The sequence below is a fragment of the Patella vulgata genome, chromosome 2 (assembly GCF_932274485.2).
Source record: "Patella vulgata chromosome 2, xgPatVulg1.2, whole genome shotgun sequence".
Lineage (NCBI taxonomy): Eukaryota > Metazoa > Mollusca > Gastropoda > Patellidae > Patella > Patella vulgata.
Window position 1 is genome coordinate 73,795,183 of NC_065880.2, and position 20,333 is coordinate 73,815,515.

At 35.6% G+C, this 20,333-nt stretch overlaps 1 protein-coding gene across 3 annotated transcripts; it reads left to right on the forward strand.

The window, feature by feature from the left end:
- The first annotated feature begins 1,709 nt into the window (after positions 1-1,709).
- On the forward strand, positions 1,710-19,064 carry LOC126811777 (catalase). 3 transcript variants are annotated; one of them, XM_056098643.1, is made up of 12 exons: positions 1,710-1,720; positions 2,621-2,708; positions 4,541-4,712; positions 5,242-5,352; positions 5,799-5,929; positions 6,214-6,264; positions 7,121-7,300; positions 7,763-7,954; positions 8,510-8,662; positions 9,804-9,942; positions 10,546-10,697; positions 11,394-12,555. In XM_056098643.1, the coding sequence occupies exons 2-12, from the start codon at positions 2,652-2,654 to the stop codon at positions 11,583-11,585; spliced, it is 1,530 nt and encodes a 509-aa protein (XP_055954618.1). In that variant the 5' UTR covers positions 1,710-1,720; positions 2,621-2,651; the 3' UTR covers positions 11,586-12,555. The 3 variants fall into 3 exon arrangements, with proteins under 3 accessions (XP_055954618.1, XP_050393632.1, XP_050393633.1); XM_050537675.2 differs by having other exon boundaries at positions 1,712-1,834; XM_050537676.2 differs by lacking the exon at positions 1,710-1,720 and adding an exon at positions 17,297-19,064 and having other exon boundaries at positions 2,562-2,708; positions 11,394-11,561.
- The last annotated feature ends 1,269 nt before the right edge of the window (positions 19,065-20,333 follow it).

Consider the following 20,333-nt stretch of genomic DNA (forward strand, 5'->3'; position numbering starts at 1 on the left):
GTTTGTATATACGCCACAATGACGATAGAGACCATGCGTGGGAGGGGGGGGGGAGAGATACATTGTCTCAGGAACCTGACAAACCCCCTCCTGCAAAAATTCCTGGATCCGCCCCTGAATTCTTAAATGTTTCAAAATAAATTTCCACCAATTGTATGCAGTCGTCGGTGCAGTCACAGTATCGGAAATGCATTGCAACATACGGAACATTGTGAGGGTGGCCTTCGTCATACACATCGAATGTTCCCATGTTAAATTTGTGTACGCCCAAATTGAAATGTGGTCGTATATTATCGTCACCTCGTCGGTTCGCCAGTTCGGCGTCCACAATTTCTGTATATATAGGGACTAAAGATATCACCCAATTGCTTTTAAATTTATACATACAGTGCTCAAGGTCATGAGTCGAAAACATCTATTCATTTTCGATAATTACTGTCAGTGTCATCATAGTCCTTGATCCCATTGAGGAATCGTGTGGACACTCTAAAGGTTGAAGTTATTATTCAGTTGACTTTAAATTTATACATTATACACAGTGTTCAAGGTCAGGAGACGAAGTAGTCCACTGATTTCCTATATAATTGCTGACAGAATTATGGCCCTTGATAACTTTGAACAATCTTACAAACGCTCAAGATTATTAATTTATTTTTCAAGTATCTACATGATAGATACGTAAAAGTGCCGTTGCGGTTCTACTCGACTTCTAAAAGTATATGTTACATCTAGGGCCGGATTGGGCGAGCGATCGCCCGAAGGGCCGGTCGGACAAAAACTGAAAAAAATAATTTTGTCCAATTCGTCTAAAAAAAACTTTTTCTGCTGAACATTATATGGGGGGGGGGGGGGGGTATTGGACCGGCCATGGAGCGATGATGATCATGTTGTATGTGGCCGGTGGCTTTAACGGACCGCCACGCCTGGAGTCTGGAATAGGCTGGTATAATAGACTTTCTGGGCCGGGTGTGCTGGGTGTGGGCTGGAATTCGGAATCCTGCATGATATGACGATATGATGATTTCACAGGTTGATGGTTGTAAATTACTTGCAGGTCGGGGTTTTGGCCTAAATTAATCGATTTATGAGATATACTATTTGACAGAGATTATAATCAGATATGCCACCAAATCGCATATTTGGGGTTCATTTTTCCAAATTTTCCCGGCGGAAAGCCCCCGGTCAGTAAAAGGGGCGGCTCCGACACGGGAGCCCGGGCCGGTGTCCGGCCCCAATCCGCCCCTGGTTACATCATTACAAGCTTAGGTAGATTAAATAAAATGAAATAGAGTTTAGCGTCCTACGTTTCTGAGCCGACTATGGGCTAATGCATTTTGCACACAGAGATCCATCTACTTCATAGTTCGAGAATAAGGAGCTAACTGTAGACAGTTTAGTATGATGGCTAATGAAGACGGCGACTGAAGGAACCGAGTCGAACCGTATACTTCAAACTGCCACACCGTCAGTTGCTCACTTTATTCCGATTCACATATTCTTAACCTATACATTCCAATAGTATATAAATATTGTAAATAGTGTCACGTAGGCCCATTAAATCATTTGTCATCCGTAACCACTGAACTATAAAAGTACTATATGTAGGATAAGTCTCCATATATGAACATAAAAATTATCGTTTCACCATGACTTGCAAAAATGGCTATAAATATAAAACTAGGAAATTAACAAATCCAGTCAGTCGCTAGATCCGTCTTGAGTAAGTTGACACATTAATGACATTGCTGTCTATAGTTTTCTGTTTTCATTTGGAAAGTGTTAGAGGCTCGCGCGAGGTTATATAGGCTCACTACACGTCAGTCAGCATTTCAGAGTGGGATATTTATTGATTATCTAATAACTTATTTTAATTTTATCAATGATATTTAATGCAAAACTTGCTTATCCCTGGAATACAGGCTAAAAAAAGGGCAAGATAGCTCTTATAAATTGGTAGAAATTAAATTTATTTTAAGAGTTTTAACATCTGGTAGACTAATTATTTATCGATGTGCGTACTAGAGAATATTTTGACTGTTTACTGATAAAATGTTTCGCGCAATTTTGTTTCAGAATAGCAGAATAATACGTGGATGGTAGCATCATGCATCATTTAAAACGTTAACCTATCGGACACGGGGCATGTTTGTTTTTAGTTACACAGAGTGTGTCTTTTTGGAAATAAGATTAAATTGAACTCGCTCAAAATAACTATGAAACTTCAAGCTTTCTTAAATAGTGTTAGTGCAGATCGACGGGACCCTGTATCTCATTTTCAGAATTTCGGGAACAATTACGCAAGTTTCTAACAGGCTTTCTTATGCGCATCACTGACATTGTTTATAGTGCACACGCAGAACTGACGACTAGGCCTTATGTGTCACGGTTCGACTTCCAAATTCTAAAACCTAACTAAATTGTATGGTTTGATCGCAGAATTGCGTATAAATATTCTTTGGCGCGAAATAACTCCATTTTTGGGACGATGTGGTTAGAAACCACTTCGCAGTGCCGAAAAGGACGCTTCCGGCGAATATTCTTACATCGAACTTTGACCGATGCAATAGTTTCAAGGCCGTTATTCAGTTTATCTGAATGATATTAGTCTTTTTTTCTTCAGACAGAACACAAGAAATCCAATAAACAGCAAGATGGGGAGCCGAGACAGAGCTGCCGAACAGATGAATGAGTTCAAGAAGCAACAGACGGTAAGTTAAAACGATAGATTGCACCAAACAAAACAATATGCGTCGATGTTAATAAAGTTTTGTAGGAGACGAGTTGTATAACTTATGCCTGAACAATCATAATGCCCCAAACTCGCTAGTCAAAAAAACATGAACAAAACTAAAACGTCTGTCAGATTGAAAGATATTGAAATTTGGTCATAGAACCTTTATCGTCTCCTGGAAATTTCAAGTCTGCTACCAAGCTGGGAGGTGCCAGGTGGAATAGTGTCCACTCCAAAACTTTTAGAGTTAGGCCTAGTAAAATCCCACTTAGTTTGACTTAGGCCAAAAAATCTGATGGAGAAAAATAAGGTTTAAACAGCTGGGGTCAAACATAAGATTGTTGATTCATTGGATTGTAAGGGTTTTTGTGGAATGACAATATTGGTTGGTGTGGAAATTTAAGGCTCCTATTCGTATCGACAATATCAGGTACAGTGTATAAATTCATGCACTGTCTGGGGCAATCCTTCTGGAGAACTGTCTTGTTTCAGTGTTTTTAATGTTTTCATTAATTAATACATGTCTGGCACAAAGTTGAAAATGTCTGGTCCTAGTTCAGGTAATAACCACAAGATAATTTAATACATTTGTAAAATATTCACTGGTCAGCTAGTGTAACTTTTCATCAGTAGCGACAATATTACAATAACATTGATCAAAATACATTATAAAAATTCATAAGCCACACCAACATTAAGTGCATAAAAATGAGCAGGTTTGAATAAAACTAAAATCATTATTTCTAAACCTGAGTGTAGCTTTTATTAACATCATTCATTCAATTTCATCCTCTCCATTTTATTTGTTCATAATCATCCTGTCATGTGTACGTGAACATGTCATGTGTACCAGATGCAGAAAGATAGACATAACACGTTCCTATAAGGTGACTTAATTTATTGTGGTAAAATAATTTGAAAAAAAGCCTTTTAATATCCTGTCTATCTTAATATTGTTTTTTTTTTTTTTATATCACATTAAACATAACAAAAATATACTGAGGGTATAATTATAACCATTACTATAATGCTTATCTCGATTATCATTGATAATGGTGGGATTAATTCTATTATTAAGTGATCAAGCCAATTATTATAGTGTTATACCCTTAAGTTGATCAACTGCTTAACCTGCCTTGGTTGACCTCTTTAATCTACTGATTTCCTTTTTTATCTTAATCCTGAAAGTTTCTGGTTTCTTTCTTCCTTATTGGACATTTTTAATCCCCAGTGCAAAAGTTCAGTGGAGCTAACTCAATCTGATACACATATTGTCTATCTTGAAAAATGACTCACTATTTCTTCGGAATTAAATTTAAATGAACTACATGTATATGCTTACGTTTTCGAAAATCTGTTTTAATGATGTCTTATGTCCGTCCATTCATGTTATTAACCTTCATCGATGCATCGCGGCTGCAAGTGTTGATGTTTGCTCCAGATACATTGATGCATTAAAATTTATTTGATATCAACAATAATGTTCATAGTAATCATAGTTTGATGTTATAATTTAGTCTCAAGAAGTAGATATAATCTAATGGACCACCTATTCTCATTGTTTGCTTGCGGATAGCATCGTGTCACATGACTTAACAAACATCACATAGCCTTAGTTAATTAGACAAAGATTGTATTATAGTAAGAACAGTCTGGTTAATTATGACTATAGAAAACCCGGAACAAAGAACTTACTCCAAAACCCAGAAGAAAGAACTTACTCCAAATCAGCTATAAGAACAAAATAAATCAAATCAACCCAATTTTTTTTTTTTTTTTTTTGTTGTATTATTTATTATATTGTTCTAGAATCCGGAAGTGATGACTACTGGAACAGGCGCTCCTATAGGGAGCAAAACGTCCACTTTGACCGTTGGACCCCGTGGCCCGGCTCTTCTTCAAGATTTTGTCTTCACAGATGAGATGGCTCATTTTAATCGTGAGAGAATACCAGAGAGAGTTGTCCATGCCAAGGGATCAGGTAAAAATCTGAATTTTGAATAAATGGGAATTTAATATAAATTCAAAGTTTTGAACAATCCTTGTATAGTATGACAAGAGTTCTAAATGCAGGTGTTCTGCACATTATAATATCAGTCAATGGTCTGTGAATCACCTGCCATTTTGCCATCTGAAATTGTTATTATCTAGGCAAACTAACTGTTCTTTAAAAAGATAGGATTTAACTGTATCAGCAAATTGTTCGAAACTTGTTTGCCCTTATTGTTTTTTCACTCTAGGTGTATGTGTTGACCTCTCTTTGGATTTGGTCACCTTTTGATATTAGACCAATGTTTTATAGAGGATGGGTCAGTCATGCTCATAACAAAGGACATGTGAAATATGGTCTGTCCTCCGTCCATGTTCAGTGAATGTTGACAGAGAATTGGTCAGTCATGCTCAGAACAAGAGACCTGTGGAGATAGAAAGACATATTGACTAAATTGATTGTCTTTAAACCATCTTCTTAGTTAAAAGAATAATGTTTGTATTTCTGATTATTTTTTCAGGTGCTTTTGGATATTTTGAAGTAACTCATGATATTACCAAGTATTGTAAAGCTAAAATATTTGAAAAAGTTGGAAAACGTACCCCATGTGCTGTCAGGTTTTCAACTGTAGGTAAGTAATTTATGTGACATATTTTAGTCCTGTTGCATACATCGTATCAACATGGCAAAAGTTCGGTGTACACATCGGCGTGCACGTAAAAGATCCCTTGGCAGTTGGAATTCGATATAAGAGTACGTCGTAGTGCCGCTGTCTGAGCAAATTTCCTTTACAGCACACTGCATGGCGTATACCCATCTTCATTTGCCCAGTCAGAGCAGAACAGTAGGACGTTAAACCCCATTTCATTTTATTTTCTGTTAGTTGTTCTTCTGTTCGAGGGTTTGCAGATAGGACTATAAATTCTGATCGAGCTGAGAAGTGACGTAGACACGGTGGATTTGCATTACCCCTTTCGGTTTTCGAGTTATACTACTTCCTGTTTGATGGAATTCCCTGTTGGTGTTTATTGAACCAATAGATAAATCTTTTAATCTTATCCTGTTAATGTTTTTCAGGTGGTGAGAAGGGATCTGCCGACACAGCCAGAGATCCAAGAGGATTTGCTATGAAATTTTACACGGAAGAGGGCAACTGGGATTTAGTTGGAAATAATACCCCCATCTTCTTTATCAGAGATCCTATACTGGTTAGTCAATATTTATATATTTTAAAAGTATTTTTTAAATTGAAATATTTCGGCTCATACGTAACAAAATTAATTACGAGACTGTGATGAATTAACTCTTTACTAAAAATAATAGAATCCCTATAACAGTTGATAAAGGGCTGCCATCCAAAACCTGTCCTGGAATGAACACTTTCAGACCTTCTTCACAGTCTTATCAGTGTTTTGCTAAGGTATTTTATAATTGAATGTAAAAAAATTAGTGGTGTGCAAAAAACATAGATTGTATCTTTTATTTTTTTTAGTTTCCCAGTTTTATTCACACACAAAAGAGAAACCCTGCTACAAATTTAAAGGTAAAGAAATTTTGTGTCTGAATTTATTTATGAATTATTTTTTCTCTCCCTTATCACTATATCATTAGTCACATTTCATCCTTATCATTGATCAAATTCCCTTTATATAAGGGAGGGGGTGTGTGGATGGCTGAATGGTTAGCAGCTGTATCAAAAAGTCTGTCATTGAGTCAACTGGCGTGGTTTCGAATCCCCGGTTGTACGTGACAAGGAGTAGGGTTGCCTTCCAACCTCGTGGGTTCTCTCCGGGTTCTCCAGTTTCCTCCCACTGCTAAAGACCCCTATGCGCAAGCGAATTATGGAAATAAAATTGAACCATATATTAATCTCGAAATGACCTAGTTTGTGTCGAGTGGACGTTAAACCCCATCTCTCTCTCTCTCCCTCTCCCCCCTTTATATAAGTTTCCCAAAAGCTTGTTTCCATATAAAGCAAGGGAAATAACTCTTGTTTAGGATAATGATAAAAGATCACATTATGAATGGACTAAATCTCTTGAACTTGGATCATTGATACAGTCACTTATGTATGTTGTTATAGTCATCTTGTACTGGGATCATGTCCCCTTTGTTTTTTTATTTACAATTTGATATAGTTGCCTCAAGATTCCAACTTTAATGAACTATACATATATCGTAAAAGCTTAAGTCAAGTCCATTTCATCGATAGAAGTAAAAGGTAAAAACACCAGAAGATGTATCAACTATATTGATTAGAGGATACGTGCACATGGTAGACCAATGAAAACAATTGACCTTAATTGCTACAATATGGCAGTGGTTAATAAGCTCATTTGTTAACACTGATTAGTTGCATTTAATGAAATTATTGAATATGATATGATTTATCTCTTTAGGATGCTGATATGTTTTGGGATTTCATCACCTTGAGACCAGAAACTTCCCATCAAGTGTCTTTCTTGTTTTCTGATCGAGGAACCCCTGATGGTTACAGACACATGAATGGATACGGAAGTCACACCTTTAAACTCATCAACAACAAAAACGAGGGAATTTACTGTAAATTCCATTTCAAGGTAATTAAGACACATTGATTCTAGATCTATATCTCAGTCCCAATAATAGAGTAAAAGGTGTTGTTTTTGAGGCAGGGTGTGCTTACTATCTGAATACTTCTTATATACTTGAACAGTTCACATTGCTCACAAGTAGGAAGTTAAACCCCATTTCATTTCTCATCACTAGGGGCGGGAAGGAGTTAGGGGGGAGGGGAGCGGTGAGTGATTTCATTTGACGTATCTAGGTGGTGTGGGAGGTCGAGTTGTCTAAGGTGTGTGCTATCTGTTGCAATTTAGAATGAATAATGATCATGGTCATCACCTGGAATTGAATCTGTGTTGGTTCACGTGAGCATGTGCGTTTGCTCTCCTCTAACATGATGATCTGCTATCTAATACAAGCTTTTGCCTGTTCAATCATTGAATAAAATATTGTTGACTATTAATATAATTATGTAATTGATATATTTTGTTATCCAGACTGATCAGGGTATTAAAAATTTCTTTGGTGATAAAGCTGGAGAACTAGCAGGAACTGATCCAGACTACGCTCAAAGGGATCTTTATAATGCTATCAGAGATGGGAACTTCCCATCATGGTCAGTCAAAGTACAGATTATGACTTATGATCAAGCTGAAAAATTTAGATGGAATCCGTTTGATCTAACAAAGGTAAGCTTTTAACTCATGCATATTAAGAACAAAATAATATGATATTCAAATCGTGAGAAGATGTATCACGATACATCAATTCAACGATATATCATGCTCCCACCAATCTGATTAAAATACAGATCTATATTTCTTTTCTTTTTTTTTTTTTTATACTTTCGGCAACCTCCACTACATGAAGATCTGACCAGTTGAAGTGGAAGGTCGCAACAGGGGTCATACGAGCAGCTTTTGACCCTATGACGTCAAACCTTTGAATAACCAATCAGCGTTGATGTTTGTAATGGGATACCCACAGTTCCATGCATCGCACGCCAAGGACTCGCTGTAACAGACTGTTTCCTTGGCTAATCCCTCACATCATTTGAGAATGTGGGTTATATAACAACTCTTCTAGATCCTAGTGTAGTAAAGACAAGTAAAAACAAAATTTAGAACTATAAAAAACAAAATGAAATAGGATCTGTGTTTTAATCTAGATTGTGTCACTCAGCACTAGTATCAACTAGTTTAGTCCTAGTGTCAAATTATTGAACAGTTTGATAATTTTTTCAGATATGGCCACAGAGTGAGTTCCCCTTGCATCCTGTTGGTAAAATGGTGTTAAACAGAAATCCTAAAAATTATTTTGCTGAAGTTGAACAAATTGCGTTTTCACCAGCTCACATGGTACCAGGTATTGAAGCCAGTCCAGATAAAATGTTACAGGTGAGCTTACCTGTATATCCTAACAAAAACATTAAGGCACTGGCTCACTAAACAGGGTTCCTGGTTTTGATCATGGTATTGGCTGTCAAAGCCCCTCGGGCTATTCTATTGTGGTTTCTATTTGTCAGTATGGCGGGGTTGGATGGCCGAATGGTTAGCACGTGCGCGCTGCGCTGTATCATATGGTCTGTCATTAAGTCAACTGGCGGGGCTTCGATTCCCCGGTTGTACGTGACAAGGAGTAGGGTCGCCTGTCCAACCTCGTTGGTTTTTCTCCCACTGCTAAAGACCCCTACGCGCAAGCAAATTATTGAAATGAAATTGAACCATGTGTTAGTTCCGAAATGACCCAGTTTGTGTCGAGTGGACGTTAAACCCCATTTCTCTCTCTCTCTCTATTTGTTTGTGGTTCAGGGCAGAGGGCCTAGCAAAGAACTGTGTCTAGTCATTCAGATGGGCCAAAAATGGAGATCAAACATACAAGTTGATGTGCACATAAAAGTTTCCTGAATAAATTACTGTCTTCCTTTATTCGATGGATAAACGGATATCATCAGTCAATTGAAATTAGGATATTTTAACTACGGTCAGTATCAGAAAATGCAGTAGCCAAAATAAGATGATATGACACCACGGCATTTCTTCATATTTAAAACACAAATGATTGTTTTTATACGGTGACATTGAAATGTGGTCGTATAATGTTGTCGCTCCATAGCAAACTGGAAATCATGAGATGAAGTATATACACTGTGGACTTACCTGGCAAGCTATCTTTTAATAATGTACATACAACAATGGCTAAGCAAACGCACCAATTTTCTAAAATCTGTCTATAAGACCACTGAATAAAATCTGACTCTGATAAAGCTTACAAACATGCAGGATAACTGATTTCTGACTAAATAATATCATATTTGAACTATAAATGCCATTTTCTTCTTAAAACGTTAAACACCATTTCACTCAGAAAGCAGTTGCACTGTATGCTTTTAAGCATAATCAGTTGCTTTTTAAACAGAGATTTTAGAAACTTTGTGTCTTTGTCTAGGCGAGGGGGGTATGTAAATTCTTTAAAGATACTTTGCCAGGTAACAAATGCCCTGATTTATTAAAACAAGATTGTCATTTTCTTCTTCAGGGTCGATTATTTTCCTATTCGGACACCCACAGACATCGTTTAGGTAGCAACTATCTACAGATTCCAGTCAATTGTCCTTATAATACCAAAATACGTAATTACCAGCGAGATGGACCACAATGTGTAGATGATAACCAAGGTAGGTAACTCTAATAAACCTAAACAAGAAACTTTAGATGGGGTTTTTGTTATATACTTCGAAGTTTTGACACAAATTTGATTGCATTTGACAAAATTTATATGGTTTGCATAGGCCTTTATTTATGGTCTAGATGAGAGACAATTTGATAACCTGAGGTTTAAGGACACTAGAGACAGTATCACAGCACCAGACAAACAGACTCAACACAAACTAAGTCATTCTGGGACTGATATGGTACACTTGTATTTCAATAAAGTACTTTCACGTAGGGGTCTTGTTGGAGGAAACCTGGTGAACCCAGAGATAACCAAACAAGGTTGGACAGGTGACCCTACTCCTTATCATGTGCAAGCTTGGGATGGAAACCACGCCACTCGACTCAATGACAGACCCTATGATCTAAAGCCCATGGGGGGTTGGATGGCTGAATGGTTACCATAAGGCCTGTCATTGAGTCAACTGGCGTGGTTTCGAATCCCATTGTTTAACCCCTCCCAACCCCCTTTCACAAATTGGACAGTTCATGTTATGAATTTTAATTTACACAATTCATATAATATATATAGTTAAGTATCATTCATGTAATTTTGTGTATTTCAGGTAATGCTCCCAACTACTTCCCAAACAGTTTCAATGGACCTTTAGACAATCCCAAACAACTGGAATGCCCCTTTAAAATATCTGGAGATTGTCAGAGATACAATACTGCTGATGATGATAATTTCTCACAAGTTGGAACATTCTGGAGAAAGGTGAGGCAATTTTATTTATCTCCTATAAGTATCCCTATAAGTGTGACTTAGAACTGTAGGCTAATAAGCAGTCCCCCATCTCATAAGCCAAATAGAGCCGCGGTGGCTAAGTGGGTAAGACACTGCCTCGATTCCCTGGAGATCACAGGTTTGCTCCCGGTGTTGGCCGAAAAGTTCATCAGGATTTTCTGTAAAGGTTCCCCCCTTGTCAGTGATGCAGGTTGGAGGGCCTGACAAGGACAGCTGTCTAGTCATTTGGATGGTACGAAAAACCGAGGACCTGTGTTCACATTGGCATGCACGTAAAAGATCCCCTGGCAGTTGGAATTCGATATAAGAGTCCATCTTCATTAGCCCAGTATAGGAGCAGAACAGTAGAACGTTAAACCCCATTTCATTTCATTTCGATAAAAGAGTAGGCCATAGCACTACTGTTCGTGCAAAATTTCCCTCATAGCACACTGTATGGCGTATACCCGACTTCATTAGCCCAGTCGGAGCAGAACAGTAGGATGTTAAACCCCATTTCATTTCATCTCATAAGCCAAATATTTATATATACTTATGATAAAGAACTGAAATGTATATTGTTATTAATATAATTGGTGATAGGTTGAATTATTTCTTGATGTATGTACAGTACATAGAAATTAATTATTTTCTGTTACGTTTCAATACAAATTTTTATCATTCCAGGTTTTAAAGCCCGAAGAAAGAACTCGTTTGATTGAAAACATGGCTGGACATCTGAAAGATGCTCAAGAGTTCATCCAAAAACGAGCTGTCGAAAATTACAGTAAAGCCGATGCTGATTATGGAAAACGTCTACAGGAAGCTTTGAGTACCTATAAGAAGAAAAGTCAGGTAATAAACGGAAAGGCCAGATAAATTTAATTATACTATTTGATTAAATTTCAAAATGTATGGATCTTAAAATTACATAGCTGAGAAAGAACAATATAATTGAAGAAGATGGTTATATACAATAGGTGTGTTGAGAAATATTCAAAAATGTCAAAGTAAATTAGTTTTAGTATTTATAAATTGAATCTTTAATAAGGATGTCAATTGAAATAGTTAAATTCTATTCAGTATTTACAAAGGTATAATGAATTGAGCAATTGGCAACATTCGTAATTCTCTGCCAATCATATAAACAAGTCATCACCTTTTGATCGGCCTCCCTTTTTATCCTATTGAATCCAAACTGTTGATTAAATCATATGAAATTTTGACGTCCATCAATCAATGCACAGTTATCCCAAGAAGAAATATGTCAAGTTTCATGTTGATCATACTTGAATTAGTGGAGCCTTAGTGTTTATTCAAAGAGCATCGCCCCCAAGAAGAACAAATATGTGTATTTGCGATGCAGTAGGACGTTAAACCCCATTTCATTGCATTTCATTGTATTTGCGATGGTGGACTATTTTCAAAATTATGAAATTATTGACTTTTGAGATGATCTTGGCTGAGAGACAAAGTTCTCACTTGACAGTGGGCTGTGAAAAATGGTCAAGAGAAACATCTGTGTGTTTTCGTCAATTGAATAAATATTTATATAAAATGTTTATGGCAGGGGAATGGTACAATTAAAGCAGTATAGAACACAGACAGTGGACAATGTCATAACCATTAATATAATACTCACTGATAGTATTAACCATATTTACATAGAGAAAGATAATTATGTAGAAATTCATTCTATATTCTTTCAAATTCATGTAGAAATTCATGAACAAGTATTTTGTTAATTTTACTGTATTTGTACATAAATAAATGATTTATTTTATCTCGTTATAATATATATATATATGGGTCATAAATAATTTTTATTTTATTTTCATTATCAACTGTTTGTTTGTGTTTGTTGTTTTTTATTTGCACTTTGTTTGTGTTTGTTGTTATTTTATTTACCTTTTATCCCACATTTTCTGTTCTGGTCACAAATTGGTGTAGGATAAAAATTTGATGGCAACCACAAATAGAGAGAGAAATGGGTTTTAACTAGGTCATTTCAGGACTAACAAATGGTTCAATTTTATTTCAATAATTTGCTAGCGGGTAGGGGTCTTTAGCAGTGTGAGGAACCCTGAAAAACCCAATGACAAACCTTCTGAGCCAACGCGCACATGTTAACCATTCAGGCCCCACCCCAGGCTTAAATACTTTCTACTGGTATGCCAATTTTTTTTTTGTTGGTTTTACTATGAAATGCTTGGTGTGAAATACCTTGCTACCCAAATCCTCGGTCAGTATTTTCCAAAATTTGTTAGAGGGTATAGGAGTGGGCGGGGGGATCGCAGCGAAAAAGAGCAACCTTGTTGGAAAAAAGATAAAGGAAAATTCATTATGAAATTGTTTAACGCACAATAAATTTCAATGGCTTATATATCAGTCAATTAAAGCGGAAATTTCAAATTTTTAAGTTATATTTTTAAAATTTATTAAAATAAAGCCTTAAAATAGATGGTATCCATAAACAGTCCTACCTTGTTAAAGAATAATCCTATTAATCCTATAATTCACTATTGCCAGCTGAGAAATTGGCAAAAATATCATTTTCAACTTCAAATTCCAACGTTGAGGAAATGGCTGACCATTGTTTTCAATAGGAAAACAAGGGAGGTAATTGTGTTGTTATTTCCTGTGTAAATGAGTTTTAAGTGTGAGAATGACACCTATGATTGTATAATAGTGAGTTGATAACCTATTGAGCAAAAGACATAGAAATAATTATGTTTTGACTTTCTTAGAAAATATGAAATTCTCGCTTTAATAATAGGAATGGTGATTATCTTGCTATGGGTTAATATACCACATTTTATTAGGATTTATCAAATATTGATATGATAATTCCTAACGCCCCTAATATGGGAAATCTCACTGAACCGAGTAAATGCAGATGTGGAGGTCCTCAGAGATTTGTAAAATGTATTGGGTCCATGAGTAGAAAATGGTCGGGAACCCCTGTCCTAGGTCATTCAGAAACTGGATGTGCAACTGTGAAATAATTTTGATTCATCAGCCCAAGTTAAAATGAATTCTGTATTGGAATTAAAATTTTGTGTGTTAAAAGATATTATTTATTGGAAAAAACAACCCAAAAAGAACAATCTAAATAACTCCCAGGGCTATTTTGTGATGATCATATTTTCTCCTGCCAACTTTGTGACCAGAAAGAAAAGGATTAGCTTGCATGGGTTTATTTCGGCTAAAGTTTGCCTTGAAAATCTTTCAATTTTGCTTTTCCCCAGCTTTAATTGCTCTTTATGTATAACAAATAAGATCCTACTGAAACAACAATATACAATCGTACTTCAGGACATATTATAATTAAAATCTTGTTAAAACACAGCATAAACAATCTTACATAATACAAATAATATAAATAAACTTTTGTTAAAACTTTGCAATATACAATTGTACATGCGTACATAATGATATAAATACAATCCTATTAAAACACTGCAATATACAATCGTACATGCAGACATATAATATTATAAATAAAATCATGTTAAAACTTAGCAATATACAATTGTAAATGCAGACATATCATAATATATATAAAATCGTGTTAAAATTGTAAATGCAGACATATCATAATACAATGTATATATAAAATCGTGTTAAAATTGTAATTGCAGACATCTAATAATATACAATAATACAAGCAGACATATTATAATTTAAATAAACAACATGTTTTCTCTGATCATCACGCAAAAAAATCCAAAATAATTATCCTACATTTGGAATATAGATGAAGGCAGTAGATAGTTTGATTAGAATATAAATATCTAATTCTTATTAAGGGTGGGTGTAGGGGGTGAATGGTCTAATGTGTTCGTTTTGGGTTATAAAGTCTGTTATTGAGTTGAGTGGCGTAGTTTTGACCACAATCTTGTATGTGAAAAGGAGTAGGTTTCTCTGCTCACCCTCATGGTTTTTCTCCGGTTTCCTTCCACTGCTACAGACTGCTATACACAAAGAATTATTGGAATAAGATTGTACCATGTGTTAGTCCTGAAATGATCTATAGGTAATTTGTGATCAGTGGAGGTTAAATCCCATTTCTCTCTCTCTCTCTCTCTCTCTCTCTCTCTCTCTATAGACCTCCCTTTCATCCCATGATAATAGACATTTTTTCAAGACACAAAAAGGTGATCAAACAGATGTCAAGAAGACTGTGATTTGAACGATTATGAAATAACTTTTACCGTCCGTCATTCGACCTCCGTGATCTGTAAATGTTGAAGGACGCTCCTTCACTCCCCACTGCACCCGCGCCCCTATTGCACTGTTTATGTCATCTTAAACCCTATTAAGACCTATATTGTTGATCTTATGCAATATTTTTACCTGAATTCCACCAGATATGATTGAATCATCATATGTATCAAACAAAATATTAAACTACAAAAGATTAGTACCTGATCGGAAATCTATGTGTGTGGGTGGGAGGGGAAATAAATCTGTAAAATAATTTATGTAGAATAAATTATTCGATATATGAATTGGTAGGTGGATTTTCTCAAAGGTACCTGGCACTATTGATATTATAAAATATGTTAATAAATCAATGTGATTGAATGAGACCGAGTCAAGGCTACATCCTACATTTACATAAATACTTAACCCTTTAGCAGCTGGACCTCCTGAAACTGCTGCTCCCGCTAGTGCATGTGAATAGCTGTGAACTATTTATAGATATAGTGCAACTTACAGTATGAAATAACTGTGAAACCACTCTGGAAAATCTATTTTAGAATTGCATATAATATTTAATTCAGGTTCTCCATCTTTATTAGTTACTATGGGTTAATATATTGCTGTCTGTGTGTATGTTTGTGTCTATGGGTCACCTATAGGCTGCGATTCTTAATGGATTGTCTTGAAACTTTACATACTTATTTCTTATACCCTAAGGATGATCCCTATTGTTTTTGGGGCATGCCCAACCCCCAGGGGCAGAGCCAGGCTCATTTGTTTGTCGTCTTTAGGCAGCATTTCTTAACAGATCATCTTGAAATTTTGCACACTTATTCCTTATACCCTAAGGATCATCCCTATTGTTTTTGTGTCTGTATGTCGCCTACAGGTCACAATTCTTAAAGGATCATCTTGAAAACTTTTGATACTTATTCCTTATACCCTAAGGATGACCTCTATTATTTTTAGGTGCATGTCCGACCCCTTGGGACAGAGCCAATTATTTTGGTGCATGCCTCGACCCCCAGGAATGTGGACGTATATTGCAGCGGTACCGATGCTCATGTTTTAGACATTACTGTTTGGTGCAGACACAATAAGATTACTGGACAGTGTTACATAAGTTATGTCCCCTTATGATATTGTGATAACAATGTGCTAATATACCCCGAGTCGACTTCAATCTGTTTCACAGGGATTAGGGACTTTGAAATTGCAATGAAATAAAAAGGCTTTTAACATTCTGTTTTGCTGAACCACCCAGGCTAATAGAGACAATCATATGCCATGCAGTGTGCTGTGAGGAAAATTTTGCCATGATGGTGTTCAGTGATATTTGGGCTATGTCAGATATTTTGTTATTATTACAGTAATGTAATTGTATATATCATTAGTACGTATCCCCTGATTAATTGTACTGTTTCTGTTGTGTTCCAGTCTCTACTTGTTTTGGTTCTATTTTTTGTGCAAATATTTTACACATAATGTCTACCAAGAAACATTTTTGTTGTTATTTTGGTATCACATTTCCACCTGCCAATTTCATGGCCATGTTGGTGTGAGAAAGGAAACCACAGAGCCTTGTTACTAATATTAATTGTTGTCCCAAGTCCGTCCATCCGTCTCTCTCTCTCTCTCTCTATCTCTCTCCCCATCACAATTTGATTGGTTGACTAAGTTTTTGGGTTAAGTTATGTATAGATAATTAATTTGATTGCTCGATGCTTTACTAAAAGATAAATGTTCAATTAATTAATGTGTGTCATAAGTTAAGACTAAGTAATTTTTATTCCAAGTATAGCTGTCTTCATTTATTTTATGTGTCATTTATTTTAAGATTGAGATGGGGGACAGCAGCCTCACTGTTGGCTTGTTGTTATATGTATATCCCTTATTAGTGCTAAATTTGCCTATTGCAGATATTTCTTAAGGCCTCGAATGTTTTCTAAATTATTAATTAGACATTAATTAACTTATCCAGGCCATAATTAACTCTCGATGGCATCGGATTTCTCTGATATTAAATAGATTAGAACAGTTCAGTCGTATTTTGATTTAAGCTAAAATTGGAGGAGCGAGACTTAGCTTCGAACAACCAGTATGGTGGTTGAAATTATTGCACACGTCTTGTGAAACTTTCAAAGGCTAATATCTTCGCTCGCAATAGAGTAATTTGATAATTGGATTGAAATTTTCAAATTATTCCTTTTACATTATCTATTTTCGAAATATTATAGCAAGAATACCTAGCTTTTTATCTAAATCTTACATAATGTATCTTTAATAGGCTTGTTGTTATATGTATATCTCTTATTAAAATTTAATAGGCTTGTTGTTATAGGTATATGCCTTATTAAAATTTAATATTGTTTGTTTATCTTCAGGATGGTGTACCTGCCAATTTGTAAACAGAGAGACAGAATACCAACAACTGCAATGGTTCCTTGAGGAAAAGTGCATCAGTTCCAATCATTGATGAAATTTTTAACAAATTTAAAAAATAATTTGTGATCTTTTCTTGCTTGCTCAAATATTAAGCCATGTATAGAGAGATAGAGTGAGTTTATTTCCTGTCAACAAGAATTATGATTATAATGCACTTAGTTTCTTCTTATTGAAAATGATTTTACCAAAATATTTATAAATTTCATTTGTTCTAATCAGATTTGATGAAAATATTTGAAAAATCATAATATTTATTTATTTTGTTTTTGAGAAATATATGTTGGTTAGTGCTACAAATTATTAAGCTTGTGGGTTACATAGCTCTGATCCTCTAGCCAACTTAGTTCAGAGAAAGAATATAACTTTTTGAACTGGGTTTTAGTCCCTGCCTCTCTCTCATCAGCCCTGACAGACTTTAAAAATTCATACCGGAATGTGTGTACTTTTCATTCCACGGACTAAAAAAATCAAAAAATACTGATCAATGCATTTCTTAATTGAAGCTAATCATATACATTCTCCATAGGCTGATTTTCTCTAAGATGCAATTATTTTGCTGGGATTTTTGTGGGGGAGGCTTCCCAACCCTGCACCCCCTCCTTGAATATATTGGCACCGCCACTGAACGGTAAGTTCAAATCTACTGGATCATTAATTTCATATAAAAGAGAGTAATATAATATGTGTTTTGAGAAATAATTACATGGAATTTGAAACAAGATTCGTGATCTGGCAGTGGTGTAAATATTTTTAATAAGGTATTAAATGACATGAACCTAATTGTCTGGAAGTTGTGAAACTAGAGATAAATTTTGAAAAGTTTGAACAATTTTCCTGCCCTACATATATTATTAATTTTAGCACAAATCTAAAATTTTCTTGATTCTGATTGAAACACCCCTCTAAATTTGAAACAGGTAGTGTTTATCCCCTTAATATATATTTACCAATACTCTATATAAAAACCTTCAGAAATTCAACAATTTCTCATCACTTAATGTCTTTATTTTTGGGAATATGTTGATTATATACAGTTAAAAAATGAGGGGCATTTGGTGACAAGGTGTGGTCTTTTCGAGTCAATTGGCGTGGTTTCAATTCCCAGTTTGTACGTGACAAGAAGTAAGGTTGTCTGTACAACCTCATGGATTTGCACCAAGTCTTCTGGTTTCCTCCCACTACTAAAGACACCTACGTGCAAGCAAATTATTTAAATAAAATTAAACCATCTGTTAGTCCCGAAATGATCTAGTTTGTGTCAAGTAGATATTAAACCCCATTTCCAAACAGCCTACCTGCTTAAAGGGTTCATTTCAGACTAAAAGGACCATGTATTGTGGCCAGAATAGCTGAACAAGAAAGAAATTGTTAAATTCTTTAATAATGTTTTTGATTAATGTTTAAGTGTTGTGTGATATTTTTACCTGTATCCACTGTGTAATTCAGGGAAAAATTGTGTATGATTGATGAAAATGATGTTTTGTTTAATTGAGATTTGTGCAATGAATATAATTTGTAAAATATGTAAAATAATTGACAGTATTGTTACGAATATTTAGTATATATTATATACATGGATATTGTTGAAATGATGACAATGGTAAATATATTAAAAGTAATATACAAAACACTGTGGAATATAATACAAGATTGTGACATTGAAATTGAAGATCAATCCATGATGAAATAAAATAAGTAAAATCTTTATTGAGGTCTTGTTGAACTTTTAGACCGAAAAGCTCAAACATCTGATAGGAACCAATAGTGGCATGGCCAGGGGAGTATTTACCTACTTGTGGGCCCCCACATGGCCTACTATGCCTGTTGGTAAATCTGGAACTGGGAGTGGTGACAACTGATTTTGCACAAGGAACAAGATCCCGTAGGGGCACAAGAAGTGGGGCTGTTACTTGAAATTTTAATGGTTATCAATATAGGGAAACTGTAACGTTTATCAATATAGCGAAAAGTAGGGCCATTACTTCAAACTTTAACGTTATCAATATAGGGAAAAGTGGGGCTGTAGTGAGTAAAACAGACCACATGTAAAACGTCCAAATGGTTACCTCCAGTATTTTCTGAGAAAAGTTCTTTAAAAGCTTTTTGCTTCAATCTTGAATCATATTTCAAGACGAACGATAAAGGCACAATATTATTTTTGGATCAGGAGCTCAAAGTAAAATGTTTTTATTTGCAATTCAACTAGGTTTATAATATAATGTCATGTAAAGTAATTTCATAAACTATGTGTAAATGAAACGAAATGAAATGGGGTTTAATGCACTAGTTTCTGGACGTACCGGGGGAGCCGTGGTGGCTCGGTCAGTAAGACGCAGGTTCACTAAACAAGAGGTCTCCTGTCTGCTCCTGGTGGTGGCCAAGAATATTCCTTGGAATATGCAGCATGGTTCCCCTTGTCATTGGTGTATGGAGGACACAAGTAACAAGAACTTGTTTACTTGTGACCCATGATAGCTTGCCCAAACACCCCCCACCCCCGCGAGGGTCAAAGAATTTTTATTGTTGGCAATTTCAGTTCTAAAGATATTTGTAATTGGATCCATTTTGAACGACAAAAAACGACATTTTTACAATACTTGATGACTGCCCTAGTGGTTCCGGGGGCCCATGTCTTACAGACTAGCTTGAAAAGGTACTGAAGAGACACCTTGCGAGAGACATTAATGCCAATTTGAGCGCTACAATATTGGAAGTGAATTCATTTTGGGTAAATCTGTTCCTGTGATCAGTGTGATGAATGAAAACGGATCTAGTTTATCGGCGGATGGAACAGTCTTTCTCATCGTATAGGATTCATCCATCATACGACAAACATATCACACCTGCCAACAGAGTACCAAACACACCATATTACAAACTGGTCGTTGATTACAAATCTGGTTTATACACACTCTGTATTGTTTAATAGTCGAGAGCGTGATATTAAATAATATATTGTAACAACAAGAGGGCCGT

What these genes read in the sequence shown, in the direction of transcription:
- LOC126811777 (XM_056098643.1), top strand. Translation starts at nt 2,652, where the DNA reads ATGGGGAGCCGAGACAGAGCTGCCGAACAGATGAATGAGTTCAAGAAG. An exon ending in ACCCTGCTACAAATTTAAAG is followed by an intron (nt 6,265 to 7,120) that starts GTAAAGAAATTT and finishes TTATCTCTTTAG; the next exon opens with GATGCTGATATGTTTTGGGA. An exon ending in GTCCAGATAAAATGTTACAG is followed by an intron (nt 8,663 to 9,803) that starts GTGAGCTTACCT and finishes TTTCTTCTTCAG; the next exon opens with GGTCGATTATTTTCCTATTC.